A 14,744-nucleotide genomic window follows, 5' to 3' on the forward strand; every position below is an offset into this window, starting at 1 on the left:
TTCCCATAAATTAAATGCATTGAAAGACTAATCATAAAATCAGAACTCAGTAACACACTTAAGAATGGCCTTTTGGGGGAAATGATTTAATACAATTTCAAGTACAGCAGATGTGTTATTTCCACAGAGGGAAATATATTTTGGTATAGGTTAAAGATATAATAGGCCAGCCCGTACCTTGCAGTCTTTGGGCTGGATGTATACTCACACACTGTCATTTATCAGCAGCTTTTACACAAAGTTTTAAAAAAAAAAAAAAAAGCCTCAAATGCCTGGGAGAAAATACTAGATGACGTTGCTGAGACTCACCTTTTAACTGAATACTTGGTTCCTGTGCACGTGGAGGATTTCACTATACTCTTTTTTCTCTTTTGGTCCAGTTTTATACAAGTTGAGAGAAACCAGGCCATCCATTCAGGGAGTTTTTCCATAACCCAGCAGTCACTGATTTTTAAGGTCAGGGACAGTTTCCTGTAAAACATGGAGCACACAGCCTCTCACAGGAAATCCTGCAGTGAGAGAGCTGGTTATCCACCAAATCTAGGAGAGCTGCTGGCCGCCTAGATACGCCGCAGACACGCGGTTTTGAAAATGGCTATTTGAGAAGGCGGAAGGGAAGGGGGAAGGTGCTATCAGGGTCTGTGGCTGCTGCTCTCCAGGCATCTTTGCGTGGAATTTGCATCATTTGCAAATACAAAGAGACCTTTTCTGGGTAAGGGAGATCCCATTTTCCTTTCCCTGCTGATTTTTTATATGATAGTTTCTAGTACAATTTAGATTTCCTGATAAAATTTCATATAGTTTCTTGTTAATTTGATAAATCTCTAGGGACATGTTTGAGTTTGGTGACTAATCTGAAGAGTCACTGGAAAAACATCTTTCTTGGTTATCCTCCAGTGAAACAGCACATCCAAAGGGGATGCAAAAAAAATTTAAGGGAGTGAATAGTTTTGCAGCTGGAAAAAAAAGCCCTGTTCTTCCTTCTCTGTTTCCTAAGAGCTATTGGCAGGTAATAGCAAATGTTTCAGTTAGCACCTGAGGCTGACTAAGCGGCTGAGCATTTATTTCTGTGGAGTTGCTAAAAGCAGTCTCTCTTCTTTGGTGAACTGATGGGGTTAAAAATAGTCTACCAAAAAATCAATGCTGTTAGTCCCTAAGCTGTTTCAGCCCACACCACGAACAGTTGTACCTGTACAACTGCCATCAACAAGACATGGCTGACACCCTTAAATACTATGGGCAGCAGTCTAAGCCTCATAGTGGGGCAGCTCCTTAGGCAGATTTTTCCTGATCACAGTATCTCTAGGTTTCCCATTCCAACAGCCAACAGGATTATGTTCATCCCAGACCGCTGTCTCCACACCAGTCAATCTGTGCTATCCTCCAACTTGCAGAGAGGCAAGGGCTCTCTTAGCCTGGTCTTTGCCACAAAGCCTGGGTGCATGCTGCCCCCAATACCAAGCAGTTCCTGGGACTGTCCCATTAACCACTTTTTTCTCTTCCCATTTGCAGTTGCCAATGAAGGAAACCACACGTGGACTACTGCGCCCACCACCACACCGATCTCAAGCTCAAAGCCCCTCCGTACTGGAAATGGGTGGACCCTCCAGCTGCGAGCCACCCTGGAAGGGTTATCCAGCGCCAACCCGATCACGCTGCTCCAGCCTGTGGGCTCAGGTGCCAGGAGATGAGCGGGGCAGCCTGGAACGCAGTGCTTCTCGAGCATAAGGACGTTCGCAGGTTCCTCTGAGCATTGAAAACAACTGTCCGCCGGACCCACAACGTGCTACCCAAGTGAGTGACTGTAGATTGTGTATACGGTTTTAGTTGTAGCCAGTGAAGTACGCATTATTTATAGGGCAACTTCCGTCCTATTGAATGCTGCTGTTCTGCCAGCACTCCCGCACCCAGAGACTGCACTAGTTGGGAACCTTTTCTGTACATCACCTTTTCTTTAACACTGAAGGCTCAAGTCAGATTATTTTTTTTTTAATTTAAACATGTCATAAGATGCTTTATCTCTACTGAATATATTAGATATCAGATATCTATCTCTCTCTATATATATATATTTAGATAAACAATTTTTATTTAAACATTGGAAATCTGGAGCTGCCTGTGCAACCATACCAGACATAAATACGTCCACAATCTCCTCATCTCAGTGCCCTGGTACCAGGCACGATAGGAGGGCTTACGGTGGATGACAGCCTGTCACCTGAGGCTGAGCAATGGGACAGAGGAGAGAGTTTCACTGCACTGGGTATGCTGGCCGTTGTTACAGAAAGACCCCGAAGAACCTTGGACAGAAATACCTAGGGGCTCCAGCGTTTGCTCAGTATACTAAATTCAGCCTTGCCTGGGAGGTTGACAGGTTTTTAAAATACCAAAATGTATAGGGCTGAATTGCTTTACCTAGGGCCTGGTATTGTAATACTGCTGTGCCAGTGAGGACATGCTTTGTTTACATGCATATCATGTTACCCGTATCGTACATGCTAGTTCTCCCTCCGTCAGTATTTTCAAAGCAGGTGGCTGATACTCTACAGTAACTGTTCCCTTGGGAACAATGGTTCACTTTTAATGCACACACAGTTTTAATGCACACACGTTGGGGTGTCAGTTGTAGTCACTTTTATCTTAATGAAGATGCACTTGAGATCTTTAATATGTGAAGCCAGTGTCTGAACTCCTTTAGATTCCTAGATGCAGAGGAGTATGGTGTGTCTGTAAAGCAGTCGGTGCCATTTCACAGAAGAGTCTTGTTTCCTGCACTTGACCTCCAGAAGCCAAATTTACACTGTGTCGGCTTGAAGTTGTGACAGTTTGGGGAAGGAAGGAGAGCGCGGGCCCAGGAGAAAGAGCCAGGTTCCAGAAACAGGGCACTGGGTCAGTGATCCCCCACCCCCTTATTTCTGTTTTGGAGATGTCTCTCGTAGCTTAGATGCTTCCCTCCAGTTTGGCACACACCTCTGATAGGTGAATGTACCTCACTCTTGTGCTCATGTTTAACAAAGTGGCCACAGCTGGGGGACAAGTAGGACTAAATCAGCAAAGGAAATGCCAAACCGAGACTGGACAGGATGCAAGTAAGTCTGGAAGGCGGCTACTACTTTCTGTAGGCTACCTACTTTCCTGTAATCCTGAATGTGGCATGAATTTGTTCACAGAGACACGGGAAGGTACTGTTAGTAAATCTCCCACTCACTTCCAGTACGTGTCGTGATCTACGGTGCAGGGTTGTAATAGAGATGGTGAGTAATTCCAGTTACCAGCAGACTGGTCAATACTCACAGCAACAGCCAGTCTCTTCTGAGGTAGATGTGTTTTAACAGTGTCTCCTATAAAATATAAACATTTCCTCCTTGTGAAGCTCCATAGGACTCTTCTGCAAAGGCTGCTCTGTCACCTAAAATCCCTTAACAATGGCTTTAAGGTTTGGCTAAACAACCAGAGCCAGAAATTTTCCTCGAGCTTCTGGGTATCCTCTGGAGAACAGCAAATGCCTGCTAGAAATAATAAAGCAAAGCAAATCCAGAACAATGCTTCATTTCCCAGCTCGTGCCACTATTTACATTGGTAGGGGAAATGCCGACTCTGTAGTCCAGCAGCCAAATGCCTGGCTTTAAAGGCACGTGAATTTCTGATTCCCATTAAGAAGTTCCTTGTTAAGCTTTATAAAAAGAAACAAAATGCAACCCAGCAATTAGTCACTTCATCTCAGAGACCAAAGGAAGATTAGCCACGTTTCTAAGTTGCTTTTCTGACTGGCTGTCTTTCAGCTGTAGCATTTACTGCCAACAAAAATGAAGCATTCCTGCTAAAGTTCAGAGGTTAAGAATTGTCTTAAAACTTAGTTCTCAGCAGTCAAAAATGAAAAGGAAACTCGTGTTTTGGGATTTTCACTGGCTCTCCTTGTTTATGACAAGCTTCAATCCTTGTCAGAGCAGCACAGCGCTGTTACAGGAGGCTAGCTTATCGTCTGTGAATATGGAGGAAATTGCTGTGACTTTCTTTTTAAGAAGGAAAGAGGGAAGGGAGCAGAAAAAGTGAGTCCTACCTGCAGCAGGTCCACCCCAAGGAGGGGCCCCTGAATCCCTGCTCCCACGTGTTCCAGGCTGAGAGAGGGAAGACAAAGCAACAGGAGAGGTAAAAGAAAATTCTTGCCTTTCCACCTCCTGCACACGCTGCTGCCCCTGTACGGCTTGATGACCCAAATTCACTCAGTCAGCAGTTGAAAGGCTGGTTTCTTGATGAGTGTTTCTTGTTTTAGCTGTGTGTCTGTATTCCAAGCTGGAGGAACTGTTCAGTTAGAGCTTCTATAAAGTATTCTGTCTATTAGAGGGACACCAGCTCACTTAGATCAAAGGTCCCTGGGAGTAAGGCATTAACGGGTACAAGTCTGGGCATGAAGCGTACATATTATCGAACAGAAAGAGGGCATATGTTGCCATTTAAGTTCCCTTCCTTGGGTTGCAACATACTGTCTCCTGTCCTAGGTTGCCCCATCTCCACCAGTGTGGGGCTTGCAGAAAGTCACTACTTGCACCTCAGTTTCTGTATGTACAAAACTGAGATGCTCACCGCTGAGATGCTGTACAAACAAGCAGCGTTGGGCTTCTGTACTCTAATAGAGGTCAGACGCTCCCCGTTATTAGAAGATGAGTTAGCATACTGCCTTACACCATGCTGAGCTCTGGGCTTAGCATGCAGTATTGTACTCATTTCCCTTATGACTCCACATGTAAAAATTTTAGGTAGGTGTAGATGTAATCAGGCTTGGAAGCTTTTAGGGCAATTTTGGTTGTTGAGCAGTGTAGGAGCAATCAAAAGATTTTTGGTATATGCATAGGAAGCATTTCTGAAATGCGTAAAATCTGCAAATATGACCCATTTACTGAGTTTAAATATCACTTATATCAAAGCTGAATAACAGCCCCCATCAAAATTAGTATTTCTAGTTTTTTTTTTAATAAAGACAGACTGATAATAGGAAAAGATAAATTTTAATCAAGAATCCACATATTTTAGCATCCATAAAAACAAATGAAGCAAGGTTCCAGCTTATCACTTAAATATACAGTTGTTCAGGTCATCAAGGTTATGTTTGTGGTTCAGCTTCAACATAAAATTCAGTAGTCCGAATAAGGACAGAAATACCTTTAAAGCCACTGATCTCTTGCACATCAATGACTGCACATGAACGTCTGAACATTAGTGTACATAAAAAGGAGCCCTTGACTTCATTTGAAAGCAGATAGGAAAATACTACCAAAAGGGAGAAAGCAGCACACATGCCCTGCCTTCCCTGCACGTACACGTCTCCTCAGGCCAGGGAGCCAGGGAGGAGAAGGGTGCTCAGGTAATCGGCCGGTGCCGTCGTGCATCGCCCGCGCTCCCCGGTACCTGCTGCCTCACTCCGCTCCTCGGGGCCATGACTGCTCCTTGCCCGGTGCTCTGCTCCTTCCCCACCTCTGCCTTAATGCCGATCGTCTCCAATGCCTTGCCGCAAGACGCAGGCTCCTTCCAACAGCTCGGCGCTCTTTGGGTCCTCCGGCGTCACACGCAGCCCGCTGCATTCATCCAGGTCCGTGCCTGAGCGTGCAGGGGTGGGGTGTCCAGAGCGCTGGGGAGGGTACGGAAAGCTGCTCAGTTGGTCATGAGGGCGTTCTTCTGCTCCGCTTCATAAAGGGTATGGGTTTGTTTAAGCAATCATTAACTCCCTCCACAGCTAACGCTGCATTTGCACCAATGCACCCACCGCAGAAGAAGCAATTAGGTTGCTTGTACAGAGCAAGAGGAATAGAGGTAATGGGAACTGCACAGAGAGGCAAGAGAAGTGGCCCAAAAGCAGCGAGCTGCCGACCTAAGTAACTGTAATGCCTCGGGCTGCCATCGCTGACAGAGCGAGAATCTGGGAGACCCCAACAGCCTCTAGCCTTTTATATACTAGCTAAGAACGAACCTCAGGGTGACAAAACCCTCTCAAGTGAACAGATGTACTCTGGAAAGCAGAGTTCCTCTCTGCACCCTCTGTCCTAATTGTGTGGTTTCTTCTCTGTTTGCTTTATTGTTTGGTAAACCAGCACTTACGATCACTTCTACTATGTGATGTATGGGAGTATATAGTGTATTTTCTTGTTATACAAGGGAGGAGTATAAAATAGTTTTCTGATTTCTTTCAGAAGCAAATGGCTATTTTATTTTTTAAGAGCAATTGATTGTGAATCTCAGAGTATAAGAAAAAGAGAAATAAGCCAAATATATACCTTTATGTAAATTAAGAAATAAAAGTATTTAAAACATACGCCTTGCCTCCCTTTCCTGTGTCATCGCTTGCTCCGGTTGCGGCCTCCTGCGGTTGCCGTCCGCGGGGCTCATCCTGCGAGACCCCTGCTCCGAGCTCCAACAGCGTCACAGCTGCTCCGGCCACCAACAGCCCTGGTGAGGGTAGCGCTGAACTCACTCAGACACCAGCCTGCCCACAGCCAGTTTAAAAGTAACAACATGATCAGAGCAGAGGGGTGGTGGCGACAGCCGCCTTTTTTCCTCTGAGATGGCTGCCCGGATCCAGCCAAGGAGCAGAGCTGGGGGAAGGAGGCAGTGACGGGGTCCTGCTCCATACCCTGGTCAGCTGCCATCCCAAGGTGCCCTCCAGGCCCTCTCATCGCACGGCAAGAGCGCGTGCCAGGGCTGGAAGAACTGAGTGACCTGACCAACGAGGAAGGCTGCCACGGGGTGATGGGTTGGGTGGAGGAAGCAGGGCAGGAAAATAACCCTGGAAGGGTAGCCATGGGAGGCAGCGAGGCTGCCCTCTCCAAGGAGCCTGCGCCAGCCGTGCCCATCAGCTTCACAGGAGGGCAGCGGCTCACCTGTGGGCAAAAGACAGAGCAGAGGGGCTGGACGGGGTGGTTTAAGAGAGCTCAGCTCCAGCACACCCCCCCTCTCCTGCCCTGTTCTGCCGTGGTGGCACTGGATGGGACTAGTCCAGGTGCCTCTGCGTACCAGCTACCAGCCCTTAGGGACCGCCTTTTGGAGGAGCATTTCAGCTTAATCATACTGTTTAATCATTTGATTAAGCATAATTTTATAAATTCTGATGTTCCAGCAGCTAAGCTTTGAAGCTCAGCAGCTTTAGCTTCCATCAAACAGCAACCACTAATGTGGCATGCACGTTCACGTTTTCTTTTGATTGTGGCAAGTGTTACAGCACTCATTAGCAGGCCCAGGTGCCTGCTGACTGAGGGAGAAGAATACAGATATAGATAAATATCAAATCTCCAGCTCCACTGGCATTTTCTTTTCTTAAATCCTCCCTAGAGCTCTTACCAAGGCCAGCTACAGGCTGCCAAATAGCCAACAGCCTCACTGCCTGGGCTTGCACAGGGTCACTCCTCTGACAATCTCAACACACTGACCTTGGAGCAGCGCCTCACCTTGTGAAATCCAGGATGGTTTGCACAAGCCAATGTCATCTATATTTAGGTGACCAGCTCACCAGGGTGGCGTCCAGGGCTGACTGCTGGTGTAGTCATTTACCACATTTGTGCAAGGAAGGTCTGACCGTCAGGCCTGGACGCAGTCTTGCCTTCACTCCTAATCGGCTCCAACACACACCGCAACCATCTCCTCTTGTCCCTAGTGAAAAACCTCTGTAAGATACATAGTGCATTACTTCAGAAGAAAACATTAAAGTTAGCATATGAAAATATGATGAAAAGGACACTATTTAACCACACTAGTGGTCCGGTCACCTTTCACCATGGCTACACGCCACGGCCAGCAGCTGCAAGGCAGGTCAGGAGGAAATGTCTGTGGCCAGGCTTGTCCCCATCCAAGCAAAGCCCCCAAGTGAACCTAGCAGCAGGACGCCCCGGACGCCCCCTCGCAGCACAGCCCGCTGCGAAGCCACTGCCCAAAGCCAAACCACCAAACCAGCACAAACAGCCGGGCGCATCCTGCCGCCCCCAGTACACCCGGCCCCGCGGCTCCTGCCCCGCTGACGGCCGCCCGCCGAACGGGAAGGCAGCCCGGCCCCCGGCTGCTTTCGCTGGGCTCACAGTCAAGGCAGCGAGGGCCACCAACAGTAGCATCAGCAGTGTGCACCAGAAGTGAGCCACTTTCCGTAGCTTTAGGGCTCCTGATTTCAAGGGATTAAAGCTTTAAGAGAGCGCAGAGACATGCACCCATTCAGCCCTGTTTCTGCTAAGATTTTGAAGGGGGGGGGAGGAGGAGGCACCTCAACCTGGGTTCGGAGGCCAACCCAAAACCTGGGCTGGAAGACTCATGTATCACCATCCCAAAGACTAAAATAACCCCTGCTGGTCTAGGGCCGTACAGAGCCGAGCAGAGTGCAGGTGATGAGGTCCCCTCACCCCAGGACAGTTTGGTACAGTCTGGGTTTGCCTTTGGGGAAGAAGAAGAAAAAAAATACAGCTCACCCTTTTGCACACTGGACTCCCAGTGACATGCTTCTAACAACAGCAAGACCAGGTGTGTGCATCTTCCTTGCTTTTAGGTGTCTCCTAGGTACATCTTGAGCCTGTCCCAGTCCGTAAGTCTGGAATGGCTGGAAATAGGCGTAACATCACTTTGCAGCAACAGCAAAATCAGAAAGCTATTTTGTTATTTTTTTTGTTGCTGTTGTTGTTGTCATGCACTTCTTCAAGAGAAAAGTTATTGCATCTGCTTTTTTTCTGGAAGAGGAGTGGATACTGATGAGTGGCTCACAGCTCCGAACTTGTCACTTATGCTGGAAAAGAGCATCCTGGCCACAAATGACACATCAGTGCTAGTGCTTTGCACGTCCATATCACACTTCTTAGCCCACAGGAACACATCGGTGGCACCAAAAACCCGGGCTTTGCCAGCATCACCGGATCCCTGCCAGCTGCAGGGCCACTAATGTCCCACCAGCCTCGTTAGCATTCCTCCCACTCCCTGTCCTCACTGTTCACAGCTCTGCCTCTGCTCTCGGGAGGGGAAACCACAAGTACCACCACTCCTACACAACCCAGCAGCACAAGAGATAACGCATGGGGACAGAACAGGACTACATAATCAGTAAGTCGTAGGTGCTCCTTCTCCCAGAACAGCCCCAGGTTGGGCAGTTCTCCCTATGACGTGCTCTCTCTCCCCGGCACCCTCCAGATTCCCACCCTCCCATTCCCAACGCCACCTTGTCTGGAGCACCGAGCTCCCCATCCCAGCTGCCCCTTGCTGCCCTGCCTGGCGGAGCCACTGTTTGCCTGGATCGCCCTGCAGAAGCTGCTGCCGTGGCAGAAATTTGAAAGACATGGACAGATCAAGAACGTGCCTTGGGCAAAGGCCATGCTCCAGCGCTGCATCCAGAGACAACCAGCACCGCTTCTCTTGGGCTCGAGGGCCCCAGCAGCTCTTTTCTTGCACACAGAAGAACCCTTGAGCTCTTATCACTCTCAAAGAGCTTCTGAGCCCAGGACAGTTGAAAAGAAAAGGCTTCATTAAAATCAAAGCTTGCTCTATTCCTTGAAAGCCCTGAAGGTCCGGTGACAGAAAGGACATGAAATCAAGCAAAACGAAACCTTTGCAGTTGTTAAAAGGCACAAGTAAGTGCCAGTGAAACAAGATTTGATTCGGTAGATTAGTGACTGCTTTCTATGAACTGTGCATCAAAGCCAAGCTAAAGTCAGGCCCTTTAACTGGCAACAGAGTTGTTACCCAAGCACACCTTGCCCAATGCCTCGCGCTGCCCCATCTCCCCTTAGCTGCTCTTCAAATGCTGGAGGCTAAACACGCACGAGCACAGCAGCCTCTGCACAGCCAGGACAGGGTTAAAGCAAACTCTAGCTTGGAAGCCGACAGCTGGCACGACCCAGTCGCTATTCCTCTGTCAGGAAAAACGAGTGGCAGGATTTTGACCTCAAGCCTTGCCCTTTCCTGGTCTCTTCCTCAAAAGAACAGTGACAAGCTGACTCGCGTGAACGCTCGGGCTCTCTGAAAGCGGCAGCTATTCCGGAGCCACTCAGCCAGCTTCAGGGGCCCCGGCTCATCCCTGTGGCCCAGGACGCACCGGCAGAAGTGGCCCCTGCAGCAGCGTGGTGGCTGTGGGGTGCCAGCAAACGCGCTCTCCGCAGACAGCCGAAGGCTCCCACCCTTGGCTGGCTGCGCTGCCTGGAGAGACGTCTCCAACCCAGCTTGCTCCAGCGAGCAGTCAGTCCAAGCTTGCTGCTTACACCAGTCGTGGCTTGGCAGCAGCAAGCTAGAAAGGGCAGATCCAGAGGGCAATGCCTGTCCCTAGCGAGAGCCCTGGCCCTGCCACTCGCCGTGCAGGGGAAGCAGATGTCGGCTTGCTGTGGCAGCTCTGCCGAGAGCACCACGAAAGGCCTTCCAGAACGCCGTTATTTCCACCAGGACTTCCAGCTCTCCTGCAGCACGGCTGCAACTGCACGAGCACGCGAGTGACGGGGAGCTGAACCGGTCCTTAGAACAACCCAGGATGCTCTACGAGGCAGGAGCCCCAGCCAGCTGGGATGGGGAAACACCACGAGGCTTCACCCCAAAAGGCTCCTGGGCAGAAGCCCCTGCTGTGAACCCACAGTACCTGCCCTGCCCATCACCTGCCAGGCCCATGCGCAGGCTCGTGTTCCCACAGAGGAGAGGGATGGCATCACCCAAACCCAGCGCAGCACAGCCCTGGCACTGCTCCAGGCTGCTCGCAGCCCCGGTGACGGGAGCACCAAGCTCAGCCCCCATGGCACGACCAAGCTGCAGCCCTGCTGCTCACCCGGACAAGCTGGGTAATGAGACAGTCCAGGGAGACCCAGTGCTGTCCATCCACTCCCAAGATACCCGCACGCCTGTGTGCTCGCCTTGCCTCCCAGCTCACCACACCCACACACTGTTTCTCCTCTAGATACGCAGGTGAAGCTGTGCAAAGACCAAGGATATCCCTCTTACAGGCATAGAAGGAAAAAAATCATTAGTGAAGATAGATAGTATCCAAGTCTGAAACCTCTGCTCCCATTCAGAACATCTTTGGATCACTAATCGTGGACGGCCCTGACCTACTGACCTCTTGTATGCTGCGTTTGCATAATATATGAAATGTCATCCCTCAGGAGACGTCTTGCGGAGCATCAAGGACCAGGGGCTTAGCTGGGATTGAGATTTTAACAAGGCAACGAACCAGCTCTCAGCATTACGTCGCAGAGGCAGGGCGGCATCCCCAGCGCACACAGTCCCCTTTGAAGCCCTTTTCCTTGGGGACAAGATGGACTGTTATTACCACGTATCTCCTCCCTGGGACAATCAGCTGCAGCTACTCTGCAGCCTGTAACAACAGCACTACCAGTCAAGACCCTACAGCAACCGTCGGATCAATAAAGGGCTTGGAAAGGAAGGTCTGGTAGGATGAGTCAAGCCCTAAACTGCTCAGAATTTGTTGGTGGGGACACCACGAGCGTGGGGGCATTGAAGCAGCAGCCACTGCATCGAAGCTCTGTTGGGCAGCGTCACAGGCACTTACCTGCAGCGTGAGCCTCCATCCTGCCTGGGCACCAGCAGCTGCCTTCAGCCTCTGCTCAGGCTGGAGGCAAACGCTTCGTATGGGCTAAAACCAAGCTGTCCTTCACAGGCCAAGAGGCCTCGGCCCTGGCTTGCAGAGCTCCCCTTCACCTCCTGCCCCAGAGAGGCCATTTGTGCTGCTCCTGAAGGCAGCGTGACTTACAGAGTCCAGCGCCAATCCGTCCGCCTCTCCTCATCCAGGACAGACAAGGGCTGCATCCACCACGGCAATGACAAACTGCTCCTCAGTCCTGCCTCCCTCGCGTGCCAGAGAAAGCCGGCTGCAAAGGAGGAAAGCGAATGGCAGGGAAAAGGAGGACATTCACTGCTGAGCCCTGCCAAGAGACTAGCGCAGGAGCTCCAGCCCTCTCCTGCTGCTGACGGGCTCCTTGGGGAGCGCAGCAGGCCGGCTCCTGCCTTGCGCCATCGCTGCTGCGACATGAAGATGCAAAAAGGGCTGTACCTACCCGGGGGCTTGCACGCGAACGTGCTGGCCTTGCTGCCAGCGGCGGTCTCCTGGGGAGCTAGGCCATTCGAGAAAGGAGTCCTTGCAAAGGCAGATAAACAGCCATGGGCAAACGCAGCCCTTTGTGGCTCCTCTCTCACTCTCTCTCTCCAAAAGCAACGTGACATTTCCAGCACCCTTATCTGGGTCTGCTGGTGCAGACACACCTGCAGGAGGAGAGCTGGAAGGAACAACGGGAACAGCCGGCTCCAGTGCCCCTGGCTGTGCTCCAGACCCGGGGCAGCCGCCTGCTTCCGATGGGAGCCAGCATCAGACTCCTCTGCAGGAGGAAGGAGAGCACGTGAAACCAGCCGGGGCCTTCTCCCTCCAGTGCTGGGGCAGGCCAGCCACCGGCCCACACCGCCCAGCCTCCGGGAGTGAGGTGGTAGGCGGGTGGTGTAAGGAGGCCTCAGAGGGAACCGCAACACAAACGGAGCTTCAAACACTTGGGGACTCCATTTGCAGCAAGAACCAGGTACCCGACGCATCGGAGAACCTGGTCCTGGTGCTCTCCAAGGGGTGACGGCGTTCTGGCGTTCAGAAGATCCTGGACAGACAAGCAGATGCATTTGCAAGCAGTCACCTTCATGGACCGTTTCAGGCTGTTAAGAGGTGCCCTGCACGGCTGCACAGAGCCTGCCGGCCTGGCAGACAGACAAACCAATTAACCATTTCACTTGTTTCATGGGACTTACTGATGATGCCTCAGTAGCCCAAATTAGATACATTTAACCCCACAATAAGCGCATGCAAGCCCATTTAACCCCCATGCGTTTGAGGGAGTCGGCAACTCCCAGGCAGGAAAAGCTATGAGCATTGCTGGGTCCAGGCAGGAAAGTAATGTCCTTTTAGGGGTCACTTCTGAGCTTGCCACAGGGCTCAACCCCGCAACTCAGCAGTGCCAAAACACCTACCACTATTCCCCAAGGAACACAAGCAAGGCTCTCAGGCGGCAGAGCCAGCAAGGCCGGCAGAGCCCCGTGTTCTGCCTCCAGGAAACGTGAGAAATGGAGCCCGTACTCCCAAGCACAGAGGAGAGAAAGCGGGCATCTGCCAGAGCCTGGAGGGGCTCTGACCCCCTGAAGCTCCCTGCACTTAGCTGAACCACAGACAAAAGACAGTCCCTCAGCTTTAGAGATCGGCGTCATGGAAGGTTTATTCAAGGAGGGTGTAAAAAATATAGTTATAGAGGTATTAAAACAGTCCTCTGAGCCACACTGGCCCTGTCAGGCCTGGGTGAGTCCATGGAGTTTACTCCTGCAGCACTGGAGCCTTTTTCACTTTCCTTTTCTTCTTGGCTTTGCCCTGTTTCGGTTGGGTCTCCTGGCTGATGTTCCCCTTGGCTTTCTTTGCAGCTGGAACCTGCTCAGCTTCACTACCTGCATCACCTTTCCTTTTTCTGTTCCTCTTCTTCTTCCTCTTTTTCTTGTCAGCCACAGCATCTTCTCCATTAACAGCTTCTTCCCCACTGCCTGCCAATTTGTGTTTCTTGGGTTTCCTGCTATTGGGCACAAGGCCTTTCTTCTGCTCAGGGGTGTCTATTCCCTCGGGCTGTTCCTCTGGGGCTGCTGTGGCTCCGTCTTCACCAGCTACTGGAGCTACCCCATTCTCCTGGACGCGTTTCTTGCGATTCTTGCGTTTCTTGCTCTCTGGCAGGAAGCCCTTCTTCTTCCGCTTGAGCAGCTCCGCTCCCTGGGCAGCCTTATTGGCAACTGCCGTCTTCTCCTTCTTGGGTTTCCTGCAGAAAGAACACCAAAAATCAAGAGCAACTCAGTTTACAGCCACGGAGCAGTGGGATCCATGCTACAGGCAGGTCATGAACAGGCAGAAGCACAAGAACGTTGCAGGAGGCAGAGGCACGCTGCAAGGACGAGCACTGCCCCTGGAGATGGTCCTCACTCTGCGCGTGGTGGCTCACTGAACTGCAGGAAGCTGGACCAGGATGCAAGCAGGCACCAAGGCACCCATTCCATGGACCAGATAACGCTGTACTCAGCGCTTTCTCCAGCACACAAACCTTTGGGCCTGTGCAAAGCTATCAAGGCGCTGTCTGTCTGTCCAGGATGACAGTCCCATCAAGGCCTTCACTGCACTAACAATCCCAGAAGATCTTTCCAGCAACCCCCCTGCCACAGACCACACCAGGCTCATCTAGGCAACTTCTATTCACATGCAAGGTGGCCACCTCTGCTCTCTTCTGGCAGAACCAGGCGATGGCTTTGCCACCACCCAGTCTACATCGTTCTGTACCAGCTCAGCCCCCAAAGAAGAATCCTGAAAAGGAACCCAGCTCTAATGCCATGGCCTGATCTTTTTTATGTGAAGCGTTTTGGAGAATTTTTCAAGTTGCATCTCTTCAGGGTGGAAAAGAGCTGCCTCAGTGACTTATTGTCAACACCTGCCTCTCAGCACCTCTGCCAGGGTCCAGGCCACAACCCTCCCACCACTGTAGGCTTGTTCAACTCACCTGCACAGAGATCTCTGGGCATCAAAGCAAGCTGGCACCAACAGTGACAGCAGCCTATGCCCCCGAACCTCAATCCTTTCCCCACACAGCATGCATAAACTCGGTATTTCCTACCCGACCCTTAGCAACCCCCCTCCTTCCCAGCAGCAGTCTCTGCTCGCTGCTAAAACAGGCCCTGTCCTCGGGCCAAACATGGCAGTACAGCGTCAAGGGACCCGCGTGAGCCTG

General features: G+C 51.0%; 2 protein-coding genes and 1 long non-coding RNA gene across 6 annotated transcripts in view; 1 reads left to right on the forward strand and 2 right to left on the reverse strand.

Annotated features, from left to right (window-relative positions):
* Positions 1-6,307, forward strand: part of LOC112987339 (SPNS lysolipid transporter 2, sphingosine-1-phosphate) — a 144,740-nt gene extending 138,433 nt beyond the window's left edge. For all 4 annotated transcript variants that reach the window (XR_010392299.1, XR_010392300.1, XM_026107199.2 and 1 more), the window contains one exon: positions 1,513-6,307. The gene's annotated coding sequence lies outside the window, so the exon portion shown is untranslated. The remainder of the gene's footprint in view (positions 1-1,512) is intronic.
* On the reverse strand, positions 4,988-9,183 carry LOC112987340 (uncharacterized). The gene is made up of 2 exons (XR_010392301.1): positions 8,442-9,183; positions 4,988-7,652 (listed from the first exon to the last, which is right to left on the reverse strand). It is a non-coding gene; the product is annotated as an uncharacterized LOC112987340 (long non-coding RNA).
* A 3,996-nt stretch (positions 9,184-13,179) lies between these two features.
* Positions 13,180-14,744, reverse strand: part of MYBBP1A (MYB binding protein 1a) — a 61,062-nt gene continuing 59,497 nt past the window's right edge. The window contains exon 27 of the mRNA XM_026107313.2: positions 13,180-13,787. Coding sequence (XP_025963098.2) covers positions 13,301-13,787 — 487 coding nt within the window. The 3' untranslated portion in view covers positions 13,180-13,300. The remainder of the gene's footprint in view (positions 13,788-14,744) is intronic.

The sequence above is a fragment of the Dromaius novaehollandiae genome, chromosome 19 (genome assembly GCF_036370855.1).
Source record: "Dromaius novaehollandiae isolate bDroNov1 chromosome 19, bDroNov1.hap1, whole genome shotgun sequence".
NCBI classification, from domain to species: Eukaryota; Metazoa; Chordata; class Aves; order Casuariiformes; family Dromaiidae; genus Dromaius; species Dromaius novaehollandiae.